General features: G+C 39.6%; 1 protein-coding gene across 1 annotated transcript; it reads left to right on the top strand.

Annotated features, from left to right (window-relative positions):
• Nucleotides 1-2,986: 2,986 nt before the first annotated feature.
• Nucleotides 2,987-11,830, top strand: cabp7b (calcium binding protein 7b). Its single transcript, XM_072692822.1, has 5 exons — nt 2,987-3,485; nt 6,320-6,463; nt 8,548-8,660; nt 8,906-9,053; nt 11,086-11,830. The coding sequence occupies exons 1-5, from the start codon at nt 3,377-3,379 to the stop codon at nt 11,211-11,213; spliced, it is 642 nt and encodes a 213-aa protein (XP_072548923.1). The 5' UTR covers nt 2,987-3,376; the 3' UTR covers nt 11,214-11,830.
• The last annotated feature ends 693 nt before the right edge of the window (nt 11,831-12,523 follow it).

Genomic DNA, 12,523 nt, shown 5'->3' on the forward strand with positions numbered 1-12,523 from the left:
AAAACTGGGTTCCACTAAACACCACTAAACCCTGAAATCATCTAAGAAATGGCTAAAGCTGAAAAGTGAATGACAGTATATAACAGGATAGTCATCCATATCCCTTTACGGCATGCATGGCTAACCAATCACTGATCAAGACATTTGACACAGGTGCTCAAAAGAGGTAAACGTTGGTCAAAGTGTATCTTGTGGTACAGTATGTGGTGCCTGTTTATGTAGTACACTTATTAAAACTTGTTTTCAGTTAGTTAAACCCAAATTGTTTAGTCAAATCAGACCATTACTTAAATGTGCAGTGCAGTTTTATAGACTATCTAACAGAGTTTAGCAACTGACTGCATATTTTGCACTTCCACATGAGTGCAGAGGGCCTGCTGCTGTCAAAGTGCCAGCGATACCAGCGGTTCCGGAATTCTGCATTTTCCAGATTTCAGTTTCAATGTACTGCCAATCATGAAGAAAGATGGAAGAGCGGAACGGCAGCATGTGAGTGTATTCAGGTGGGGCTATCGGGCTGTGGGAGATTGAAGCAGTCACAGAGAGAGAGTGTGTGTAAAGGCTGTCAGGCAGTGCTGTGTGCAGTTCCCACCGTGGGTGTGCTGAAGGTTCTGACAGGTGCCCACATAGGAGCGCACTTACACTCACACATCTGCAGGCATGTAAACAACTGGAAATGTCTGTGGAAGAGTATAGACTCCACTGAGACACACAAAGAAAAACACCCTCACACACACATACACACTCTCTCTCTCTCTCGTTCTTACAATACAGACACGAACATACTCTCTAAGTTCTTTTGTATCTGATACACAAACACACATATACTCTCTCTTAGCCTTTCTCTCATTCTCTGTCTCTCCTACATCTAAACAGCCTCTCTGACACACACCCATCTCCCTAAAATCCACATTCATACTCTTTTTTTTTTGTTTTTAGAAGGCATACAGGGACCCCCCCCCCCCCCCCACACACACACACACACAAAGACACACTCTTCACTACAAGTATTTTTTTTCTCTTTCTCTCACACACATACATAAACCAACACTGTCTTTCTCTGCAATACACACATGCACACATACTGTTCTCTCAATGATCATAAGCTTTCCAGGCCCTGAGGCAACAAAGCAGCTACAAACTCTGATGCTCCCTCCACCATGCTTCCCTGGTTGGGATGAGATTTTGGGGTTTATGTGCAATGTTCTTTTTCCTCCATACATAATGTTTAACATTTGTGCTAAAAATATCAGTTTCCTCTCATCTGTTCATAAAACATTTTTCCAGGAGCACTGTGGATCATCTAGGTGGTCTTCTCTTCTCCATTTGTAGACTACATTTGGTCTAACCATGGATTGATTTACACCCAGGTCTTTAGCAATGCTTTTCAAGCATCTATCAGCTTCATGCAACTTAATCTTTTGAGGTGTTTTAAGAGTTATTTGTAATGAAAGTTGTCTGGAATGTTCTACACTAGCCAGTCTTTCAGGAGAAGGACAGATTTGTAATATTTTCTTAACCCGGCACTTCAAATCTCATCTCTTTAATTAAAACATCAGTAACAGTAACACAGAGGTTTACTTACTTTTTCTAGCCTGCACTGTGTATACTCAAATGTTCATTCAATGTGCTCAACAGAAGACGTAGACAGTACAACTGTTTGTAAATGTGTTTACCTAGACATGTGACTTTTTATTAGTGACCCATTTTACTAGTAATCAAGGCAGAAATCCATTAAATTCCAACGGGTTCACTTACTTTTTCTAGCCTGCTGTATGGATGTTTACTCAATGTGCTCAATAAAAGATATGAACAGTACAACAGTGTGTGTTAATAGTTTAGTTAGATTCTGTTTGTCTAGAAATCTGACTTAAATAACAGTCCGTTCACATTTTATTAGTAATCAATGCAGAAAATCCTGTTTATTTAGAATGGTTCACTTACTTTGTTACTTACTAGCCTGCAGTGTGGATGTTTACTCAATGTGCTGAATAAAAAATATGAAATGTGCAGCAGAACTGTTTGTGTGATATTAGTTTAGTTAGATTTCGTTTGTCTATAATTGTATATAGGTTACAGTGTGTGTTTGGACCGTGTGTTATTAATAATCAATGCAGAAATCCAGCTTCTTCTCGAAGGTTCACTTACTTTTTCTTGCAATTGCACAGGAATAAAAAAAAAAACACACTCTAAGACAAACACAAGGACAAACACACTCTCTCCTTCTCTCTCATACACTTCCTTCTATCTGGCATACAGATATGCACACACACAGAGATACACACACACACACACTCTCTGTCAACCTGGTGCGCTTACACATGGTCCTTAGCATCCCAACTGCTAGAGACTCATTAAGCAGACATGACTGTGCTCTTCTGCATCTGTGTATCTTCTTCATTTCTGCACATTTAATTTAGCAAAGAAAGTAGGCTGCAGCGGTTACGGCCTGTCTCATACTGTGTGTGTGTGTGTGTGTGTGTGGATGTGTGCGTATGTGTATGTGTGTGTGTGTGGGCGCGCATCACGAGCAGACCTGTGGATCTAGCGAGGTGGGACATCCATCAGGCGCGCGCATGCTGAGGAAACACTGCAAACGAATGAAACGACGGTGAATGTCTCGCGACGTTACGTCCTTGCTTGTACCGTTAGGTCTTGAAGGATCGTGGGGGAGAAGACACGAGCCTTTTTATGGGCTCCTTCGCGGAGGAGCGAGTCGATCCTGCGGGTACCCTTGCAGCACAGCGGTGCGAGCATCGTTATCAGCTTGTCTTCGGTGGACACTGATGGAGAAAAGAACTTAATCAGAGATGTCTGGCTGTGACCCAACGTGGACCGGGACCATTTGAGACACTCCAACTGCAGCAAACTGGAGGTCATTTAACAACCTGTAGGATTGCATCGTGTGAGCAGGGGCATGGCTTCAGCCCAGCAGAACAGCGAAGGTCTATGATGTGACTTGTTCTCCAAGCGTCTTGCACCTACATTTGCTCAGACGTAAAGCTGAAAGCCTTGTTGCCTCTTTCTTGAATTAAACGCTGCTGAACCGCAGCGACCAAACGCGTGCTCCTTCAAGAGAGCTGACCCAGTCGTATCCTCGGCAGCTACTAAATGTCTTGTCTTGATGCATCCCTTCGCCATTTTTTATCTGACCGAACTCGAGAATTTCACCGAGTCCCATGCAAAGCAATGGAGTGACCGTCGCGTCAGATGAGTGGTTTCGTCTCCAGCGGGATTGCTCACCTATATTCCTTTGGGTCAGCTCACAGACGAGAGCCATGTAAAGCAAAAGTTGCAGTCCCTCCTCCTCCCCCCTCAAAAAAATACTAGAACTGAATGAAGATCGCGGTCCCATTGTTGGTTAGCCCTCGCAGCAATGCCAGTGCGCGCCGTGACCTCCAGGTTCATGTACAGGGGACTTTGCTCTATTCCAGATATCCTCTCCTACAGGACTCCTGTCACCCTCCCCGAGGACGAAGTGGAGGGTAAGTGGTTTCTTTTTCTTGTTCATTTAATGGGATGTAATTGTTATAATTTCAGCACCAACGTTGTTTCTCAGTAGGCTAGAAATATTGGCTGAAAAACAGTGGTGGTCATCTCAGAACCCTGGATATCACTCGTGTGAACATCGTTTAGGTGTCAACAAGCAACAGATATCCCTGCAGAGTTTCACATCTGTGTATGAAGCTGAGCTGAAATACAGAGCTGCTTTTATAAGCACGCTGGATTGTCCCTGGTGGGAATCCTGTCTGGGGTGTAAATGTTTGCTAGAAAAGCAGGGCAGTCATTTTGGCACCCTGCAGAAGTCCCAGAGTGAGAAGTGAGTGCTAATATATAACTGTGAAATTTCAGTAGTGCAAAAAAAAAAGCAAATATTCAATAGTGACATTTCAGCACCCTGGAGAATTCCCATGGTGAGAAAATCGGTGCTAATATCAGTATGCTGAAGAATTCCTGTTGTAAAAAAAAGTGTTAATATGCAATAGTAAAATTTCAGCCCTGTGTAGATTTCCTATAATGAGAAATGTGTGCTTACATGCAACAGTGAACTTTCAGGACCCTGGAGAGCTCCTATAGTGATCAAAATTAGTGTTAATGTGCAATCGTGGAATTTCAGCACCCACGATAATTCCTATAGTGGACAAAATAAGTGTTATTCCTATAGTGGACAAAATAATATGCTATAGTGACATTTCATCACCCTAGTGACTTGTCCCATGGTGGCCTGGTGTAATTTTGCTGAAATACAGGGACTAAAATCTCAGCACCCTGGGCATTCCCTTTAAACTGAGGTCTGAGTAAAAAATCTTTGCTGAAGTAGAAAAGTTGACATTTCAGAGTAGTCCCCCTTGGACTGCTGTCTGGGTGTAATATCTCTGCCAATTGTAAAGACGGCTGTCACTGTCACACTGTTCGGGGAATTTCCAAATTGTTGCATTTACAGTCCAGAGCCGTCTTGTGGTGGAAAAACAGAGGATAATATTAGGGACAAATCTAATTAGCCATTGATTTTCATTCGTGTAGATGACAGCATGTCACAGCTGCAAGCCGCTTTTCAGCGTGTTTTCCACCTGTTCCAAAAAGAGTGCGGTTGAGGGATATTTTGGCTGGTGTTTATTTTTATTCATTGTCATTAACATTTCTCCCAAAAAGGTCAGAGGCTGTGTAAAAATGATTGATTTAACTGAACAGTAGACATGGGGTGGCTTGACATGGTGCCAGAGCAAATGGTCAGGAAACTCCCTGCTGCTAAATTAACCTCACTTCTCCTAAATTAACAATTTAGAATCATTTAGAGTATGACTGAAGCCCATGAACTCTGTTAGTTATTAAATGCCACTAGTTCATTCATTATAAAGAAAATATACTACGGCCACTGCCTCTATACATTAAAATAATTAGTACATCAGTACAAGTTCCCAGAGAAGATACAGGAGGGATTCTCTGGCTCTGGAAAGGCAGCCTGCAGCTTGATCTGACAGCAGACCCAGTGTGTGCTTGAATTTAATTGAATCAGTGCACATAATGAAGTGGAATATGATTTTACTACTTGGTAGTTTGTAGTAAGGGTAAGAGTTATGTAGTGTAGAATAAGCACAGACATCCTGTGTCAGCTGTGGCATGCAAACATTTGGGTACCCATGGTCCAATTTCCTGTTTCTGTTTATAGTCAGTAGAAGGTGATCTGATCTTCCAAGGGCAAAACAGTTTTCTTTTCAAAATTTTAGGCAAGAATAGCTTTTTTGTGTTGTTTTATTAAAAGAAAGGAGAAGCTTGCAAAAGCCAACTTTCCTGCTTCCTCAACACAAAATTAAAAAAAAAAAAGTCTTTAAAACGCTGATGAGGATGGCTTCTCAAAGAGGATGGCATCCGCAGCAGGATGTTGATCCAAAGCACACCTCAAAATTGACAATGGACTACGGGCTTTGCCATGGTCCTCACAGTCCCCCGACGTAAACATCAACATGAATCTGTGGATTGATCTTAAAAAAAACAGTGCATGCAAGACAGCCCAAGAAGTTCACAGAAATAGAAGTCATTTGCAAGAAAGATTGGGCCTAAAATGTTACAGTGGGAAATAATAAACAAGAACTGAAAGACTTCAAGCTGTGCAACTTGTCAAACGGGGGTTGTTAGAGCCATTTTTGTGTTTTAATTGAAAATGTATGTTGTAAATTTGAGCTTAATTCTTCATTAATATTTGCAGCTGTTGCATTTGGGTATATACGATTTTTGGAAAGTAACTGATTTAATGTGATGCAATTTGATTGGCTGCTGAATTTAGTCAAAAGCGTGAGGACCATGTAAGACAGCAGGAGCCTCGAGCCTAGGAGCATCTTTTTAAAAGTCAGGAATTCATCTTTGTTTTGTATGATTTTAAGTTAATTGTAAAGATACAAACCCTAAAGAAAAGTTTGGATTCAAGATCTTTTATTTTCTGATACGTGACGCATGTAAAAGAACTTTGAGGTTCAAGGTTAGTGAGTGAGTACGCTGCACTCACAGGGGTGACCTTTGCTTTGGGCCCTTTTTTCTATTTTGTTATTTTACCATTGTAAAATATGTCAACAAAAGGTAACTTAGCCAAAAATATTGAAAAAAATGAACATTTTAACTATAACTTTATACCATTTGGAAATTAGGCGATAATTAGACGACTGCATGCTAATGATTTTATTGTAAAAAGGTGCAAAACAGTGGGGTACCTTTCTAAATCAGTATCTACCATCTTTTACAGAAAGTACACCTGGATCTGCTACCAGGTCAGACAAATCAGAGCCGAGTAGAGTCCATATTAATGTGTATGCTGTCTCTGCAGAGATCCGAGAGGCCTTCAAAGTGTTTGACCGCGATGGAAATGGCTTCATCTCAAAGCAGGAGCTGGGTATAGCTATGCGGTCTCTGGGCTATATGCCCAATGAGGTGGAGCTGGAGGTCATCATCAAGAGACTGGACATGGACGGTACATCTGGTCTAATACATTAAGCAATATGTTGCTGCCACATCAAAAGCAAAAGACTGTTTGCGTTTTATTATTCATTGTGTAAGAATAACTAGCCAAGGAGTTTCAGGACTTCAACAGTTTTATTTGACAAATGCTTTAGCTAAAGGTCAAGATATCCTATAGCACAGAGGTGGGGAACCGAGGGTTTGGTGTTTTCCCTGCTTTAGCATAGCACCTGGTAAATGACTGATGAGTTAAATTAGGTGTGTTTGAGCAATAAAATCAGCGAACTGTGCAGGAACCGAGCCCCGCCAGCATTTCATCCCTGTCATATTAAAGTCTGCAGTTTTTATAGCTTGTTTTTGTTTTACTTTTAAACACTTACATTTAGGGCATTTAGAGATTTAGCAGACACTCTAACATCCAGAGTGACCTACAAAAGTGCTCTGCTGTTCACTCAGAAAATATCCTTGACTATCTTAGCTAGTTTGTATAGGCTAGAATTCAAAAGATACCTCAAGCTAGATGCTGCCAAATACAAAAGTCAATGTGGGTATAGAGAGAAAATACTCAGCATACTACACTTCACCTGACTGTATCTTCAGCTGGTGTCTGACGACGTTTGAACACTCAGGGAAGGTTTGGTCCCCCACTTTGGTGCCAGGACACAGAAGAGTCTAGATGATGCTTGTCTTCCATTCATCTTGAGGAATAGTGGGTGAAGCCGAGCCATACTTGAAACTCAAAGGGTTTTACTCTTAGTACACATCAGGATTTGAGCATTGCCATCAAGTGCCATCAAGTGTGGTTGGTGTGGCGCAACAGATAACACCACCATCTACCATTGCGTTACAACAACACCATGTGGGAGACCAGGGTTCGATTCCCGGTCTGGGTGACTATGCTGCGCTACACCAATAGGAGTCCCTGGGCAAGACTCCTAACACTACATTGGCCCACCTCTGTAATACGATTAACCTTGTAAGTTGCTCTGGATAAGAGCGTCTGCTAAATGCCATAAATGTAAAAGTAAGTACGTAGGGGCTGGTCTATTTTTGGCTTTATAGGGCAGTGTCAGGGTTAAGAAACTGATGGTCAGCTACAGGAAGCCATAAGTTACATGGCTGAACTTAGGAACAGTGAAGTCGTGTCGGTGCTTTTTGGATCACTTGCAAAAGCCTAATGGTCCACATCATAGAAAGACCAGCCAGAAGGGAGTTGCAGTAAGTCTTGAAATGACACAGGGACATTTTTACCAATGCTTTACAGTGTATGAACCTTTAATATACAATTAAACAATAGAAATTGACCAAAATGGCTCATAACAATAAAATGTTGCAATGTTAATATGCATTTATGGTAAAAAAGTATTATGAATCTTTTGACATTTCCATTTCAGAACCATAAAGCCTTTGTCACAACAGCATTTTTACACCTGATAACATGAGTTCCTGACTGAGAGACCACTCATAGAGCCAAACTAGTGTTATTGCACACTGAGTTTATATGTTTTTCTTTTTAAAGAACCATAATAATAATAATAGTGATGCATATATATTGCATCATTCAAAAAAGTTGTGTCTAAAATGTACATAGCATGTTTATATTACATTTATTTACTGTAAACATGAACTGAAATCTAAACAATTTATGCACATTTTAGATTTTTACATTTTACAACATGGTCATTTAATAAAAATAATGACATGGTAAAGGGTGCCTGCATTCAAGTAGACTGTAAAGATATAGATATATAGGCTGCATCCCAATTACTACACACTACATACTCATGGTACTCAGCGTAGATACTACATACTCAAAAACAGCACTGCTGTACTGCAGGCAAAATCTATTTTTGTGAAAAATGAGTAGGTTGGATTAGATGATCATTTCAGTTCACTTAGTCCCTTAGTACCTTAGTTACAAAGGTTTGGGGAGACAATGTCAATATTGTTAAAATAAAACTCTATATATACTATAAATATTCTTAAGAACTTGTAAAAGTACTGTTGGGAAACTCACCCTGATCATTTCACTCTTCTTTATGTTTTGCACTTCCATTATGTTTAAGCACTGTGGCTAGCCTATTGTTCTATCAACAGGTGATGGTCAGGTGGACTTTGAAGAGTTTGTAACACTGCTTGGCCCTAAACTCACTGCCTCCAGCCTGCCTGATAAATTTCATGGAGCGGATTTTGACTCCATATTCTGGAAGGTATACACTGTCATGTTCAACATCCATCTATTACTGTTATTAAATTCCTTTAAAAATGCCAGCCATTCACACATTATTCACAGACTGCAATTACAATGCTGGCATCATTGCTGCCATCATAATAACACTGAGTTTGCTGCTCTAAGCACATTTATTTGGCCTTTGATTATGTGAACCCTCACACAAGAACCTCACCTGTTATCTACATAATGTTTCTTCCCCCCTTTTGACATTACTTTCATTAGTGTGATATGCAGAAGCTGACAGTGGATGAACTGAAGAGACTGCTGTACGACACCTTCTGTGACCACTTGACAATGAAGGACATTGAGAACATCATCATGACCGAGGAGAGCCATATGAACAGCCCAGAGTGCCAAGTTGATATTGACAGTAAGGCTCCACGCATTAAATGATTAATAATTGTACTAAAATTAAATCACAGCATTAATAACCCACTGACCTTGGCCTACTTCTATTAGATTCACACTGCGGGTGTGTTTACATGCTTGCCTCTATATCATTACTGAGTGGAGTGCCACAAAATTATCATGTCAATCAAATTGAGCTGTTAAGTCAGGCCCGCCGAGGCAATTTCCAGCTGTATTTCAAGCAGCAGTTCTGATGAGTTATACAACATTCTATTACCAAGATGAGGCTGTTTTATTATTTGACCTGGTGAAATTGAGCAGCTCAGGACTGTTCAAAGGAGGGAGGGGGGTTGTATCAGTCATCCATTTGGGAAAGACTTTCTGCAGAAACCAGGCCTATTCCTCAATGCAGGGGTTCTCAAATTTCATGGACCACCACAGATGTATTTTATGAATACAATGCTGCTGTTCAAACTGCAGGCAAATTATGTTCATTTTCTGGGCGAACAAGCATGAGGCTTTTGGCCTTATTATTATTATTAATGGCCACGGTTGATAAACTCACATTTTTAGTTAATGTATCTCACTTTGGTAAACAGTACAAATTGAGTCGAGCCTTAAAACATTAGTAAATGAGCTGCAGCCATTTGTCTACTGTTTATTCCCATCTGCCGGTTAGAACTCTCTCATCACATCATCCAATTCCCAGGCTCCCTTGACTGTAGAAGGCTGTAATGTGAATTTATGGTTTACTTCTCTTGACAAACAGGCAGTTAGACAGTTGCTCCACTCTAAAGCTTTGTGGCCCAACAGTCTAACTGCCTCCTCGTCCAGTGTGAGAAAATAAAAGTTCAAATCCCAGCAAGACCTTAAAGCTCCATTGTCAAAAGCCTTCCAGTCTGGGGACATTGTGTGAAGAGGAAGTTCTAATTGAATGGTGGGAATAAACAGTGTTAACAGTATAATAAACAGCAATTTCACCTGCAGCAATTTCACCTGCAGCTCATTTACTTACTTTACTGACACTAACGGAATGAAAAGTCATTCATTTTGGGCTTTATTAGATCCCATTCTTTAGCCACCTTACAGCAAGTAAATCCAACAAAATACACAATAAGGACAAAAGTATTGGGACGTCACATTCATTATCTACTGCAATCAAGGTTATTAAAAAAAGAGTTTATCCTGTTTTTGTTGGAGTTATTGACTCTACTGTCCAGGGAAGACTTTCTACTAGATTTTGGAGAACTGCTGTGAGGATTTGATTGCATTCAGTGACAAGAGCATTTGTAAGGCCAGAATGTTGGATGATCACCAGTCCAGCTGATCCCTAACTTCCCAACTCATGCCAGAGATACTGAATGGAGTATCATCAATCCAGAGAGCACAGCTCCACAGCTCAATGCGGGGGTTAGACACCTGGCATTAGACATGGTGTCAAAAGATTCATGTTTATCTGTTCCAGGGAGGCCTATTCTATTGGCAATGCTTTTCGTCAGGGACTAGACAGGCTGATCTAGACAACCTAATCTAAATCTGATGAGTCCTTAGCAAGCATTGAATTACCACAATTAATAATCTCACACTTTTTACTGTTTTTTTTTTCTTTAATAGTTAAAGACCACAGGAAGGCTCTTTAGCTTCAGCACACGCCCACTGCTCTCTATTTTCTTAGTCAACCATATTTGTGTTCTTTTGCCAATGAAGTGGAAATTATTGGACACGATAATCAGCCTTCTATAAAAGCCAGAGACAGAGATTAGGATGAAAAACAATGTAATAGTTATTGAAGAGGGCCTGTTCAATTAACAGTTATTATGCAATAGAGGCATAATGGGCTGGTGCTGGATTACTATTAGTATTAAAATATTAGAGACAAGTATATTATTTCATGCTTAGGAAAGTAGTCCAGGGTCATCAGATCCTAACTGAAGTGAATGTGGCGGAGAAATATAAAGGCATGCTTGTGAGACACAGAAACAGCAGTGTGAACATTGATCTTTTCACTTCTTTTAACTCATTCTGCCTCATTTTCTCCATTTCTCTCCTCAAAGCAAGCCCCATGCAGCAAGTCAAGCACACATGTGTGCGAAAGAGTTTGATTTGTGCCTTCGCCATTGCATTCATCATCAGCGTCATGCTTATTGCGGCAAATCAGATGCTTCGAAGAGGGATGAAGTGAACAGCCCTGTCGAATCAGGCCAGCTCTTGTCCACGTATGTTCCTCAGTGTTTTTACATTTAAAGGACACAATCTAACCGTTGGGACAAACTTGAAATATTACTATCACTCGAATGAATATGATGGAAGACCCATGTTCCCCATGATGTTCCCCATCCCCTCTCAAACGCCTTGCAGACGATTTACTGACACAGTAGTTTAAAGCAATACATAAAAGAACAGGATAACTATGGTCATTCTGTATTCTTTTCTATAAAGGACGTTACCTCACTTTTGTTTCAGAAAGAGTCAAGGGCATTCGAAATTCATGACTGCATTAATGCAAACACATAATTAATAATTATGTTAATATGGCCGTCTTCGCATGGCTTGGGAGTCAGTTCCATGTACCAGTATGTGGTACAGCAGATTTCAGTCGTATATTTTGCACAAAATTGGACAAAACAGTGGAGCATTGAATTCTACCAAATTTTACACCAATTAGTCTTTTGTCAGTAATTGTGTTGATGTAATCTGTTTATTCATGTGGTAATGATGTATACAGTTGATTAAGGGGAATTCAATGCATCACTTTGTTCAGTGTAAAAAGCAGGATGAGTTATAAATGAGAGAGACAGAAGTGGTTTAGCTAAAAAAGTTAATTAACTTGTTGGCTTGAACAGTTTGAGTTAACTGAATTTAACTGAGCCTCAGATGAATCTGTTTAATGCAACAAGTTAACTCATTTTCAAATTCTCCAGTCAAAGTGCTTTTTTACAGTGTTAATTCATCCCAGTTTAATCAAGTGCATTTACATTTATTTTAAAAAGTAAAAAGAACAACAAGCAGAATCACAACACAGAATCATGGATTTATCAATATTATTAGTTATTAGAAATGATTTATCATCAATCTTGGATTATTATATTAACTTTAGGAAGGATTATATTGGTAATTTTATTTAATTAACTGAGTTAAACATATATACATAAAATCTAGAAATTGTTGGAGATAATTATATTCTTATGCAACTTCTTCTTTTCAAAACAAATTAACATATATAACATATATAACATATACCTGGACATCTATATTTAAATATGAATATATGTTTAGGCCACTATCATAAATATATATTTTTAGTTTTGGGTGGAACATCTGGCCAAGTTGTATAAATCTGGCCTGGTGCCAAAAAGTAGGATTCTCTATAAAGTTTTATTAAAAATGACCTTTATCTGCAGAAACATTTTTCTCCCAAATGACACTTAAATCTTTGTTTATTCCTTGAACTATACTAATGTTCCCCATTATTTGGGAGCCCACAATATTATT

Source organism: Salminus brasiliensis, chromosome 1 (assembly GCF_030463535.1).
Source record: "Salminus brasiliensis chromosome 1, fSalBra1.hap2, whole genome shotgun sequence".
Taxonomy (NCBI): domain Eukaryota; kingdom Metazoa; phylum Chordata; class Actinopteri; order Characiformes; family Bryconidae; genus Salminus; species Salminus brasiliensis.

Coding starts and splice junctions, on each gene's coding strand:
- cabp7b (XM_072692822.1), top strand. CDS start 3,377: ATGCCAGTGCGCGCCGTGACCTCCAGGTTCATGTACAGGGGACTTTGC. Junction 8,661..8,905: donor TTGACTCCATATTCTGGAAG/GTATACACTGTC, acceptor TACTTTCATTAG/TGTGATATGCAGAAGCTGAC. Junction 9,054..11,085: donor GTGCCAAGTTGATATTGACA/GTAAGGCTCCAC, acceptor CTCTCCTCAAAG/CAAGCCCCATGCAGCAAGTC.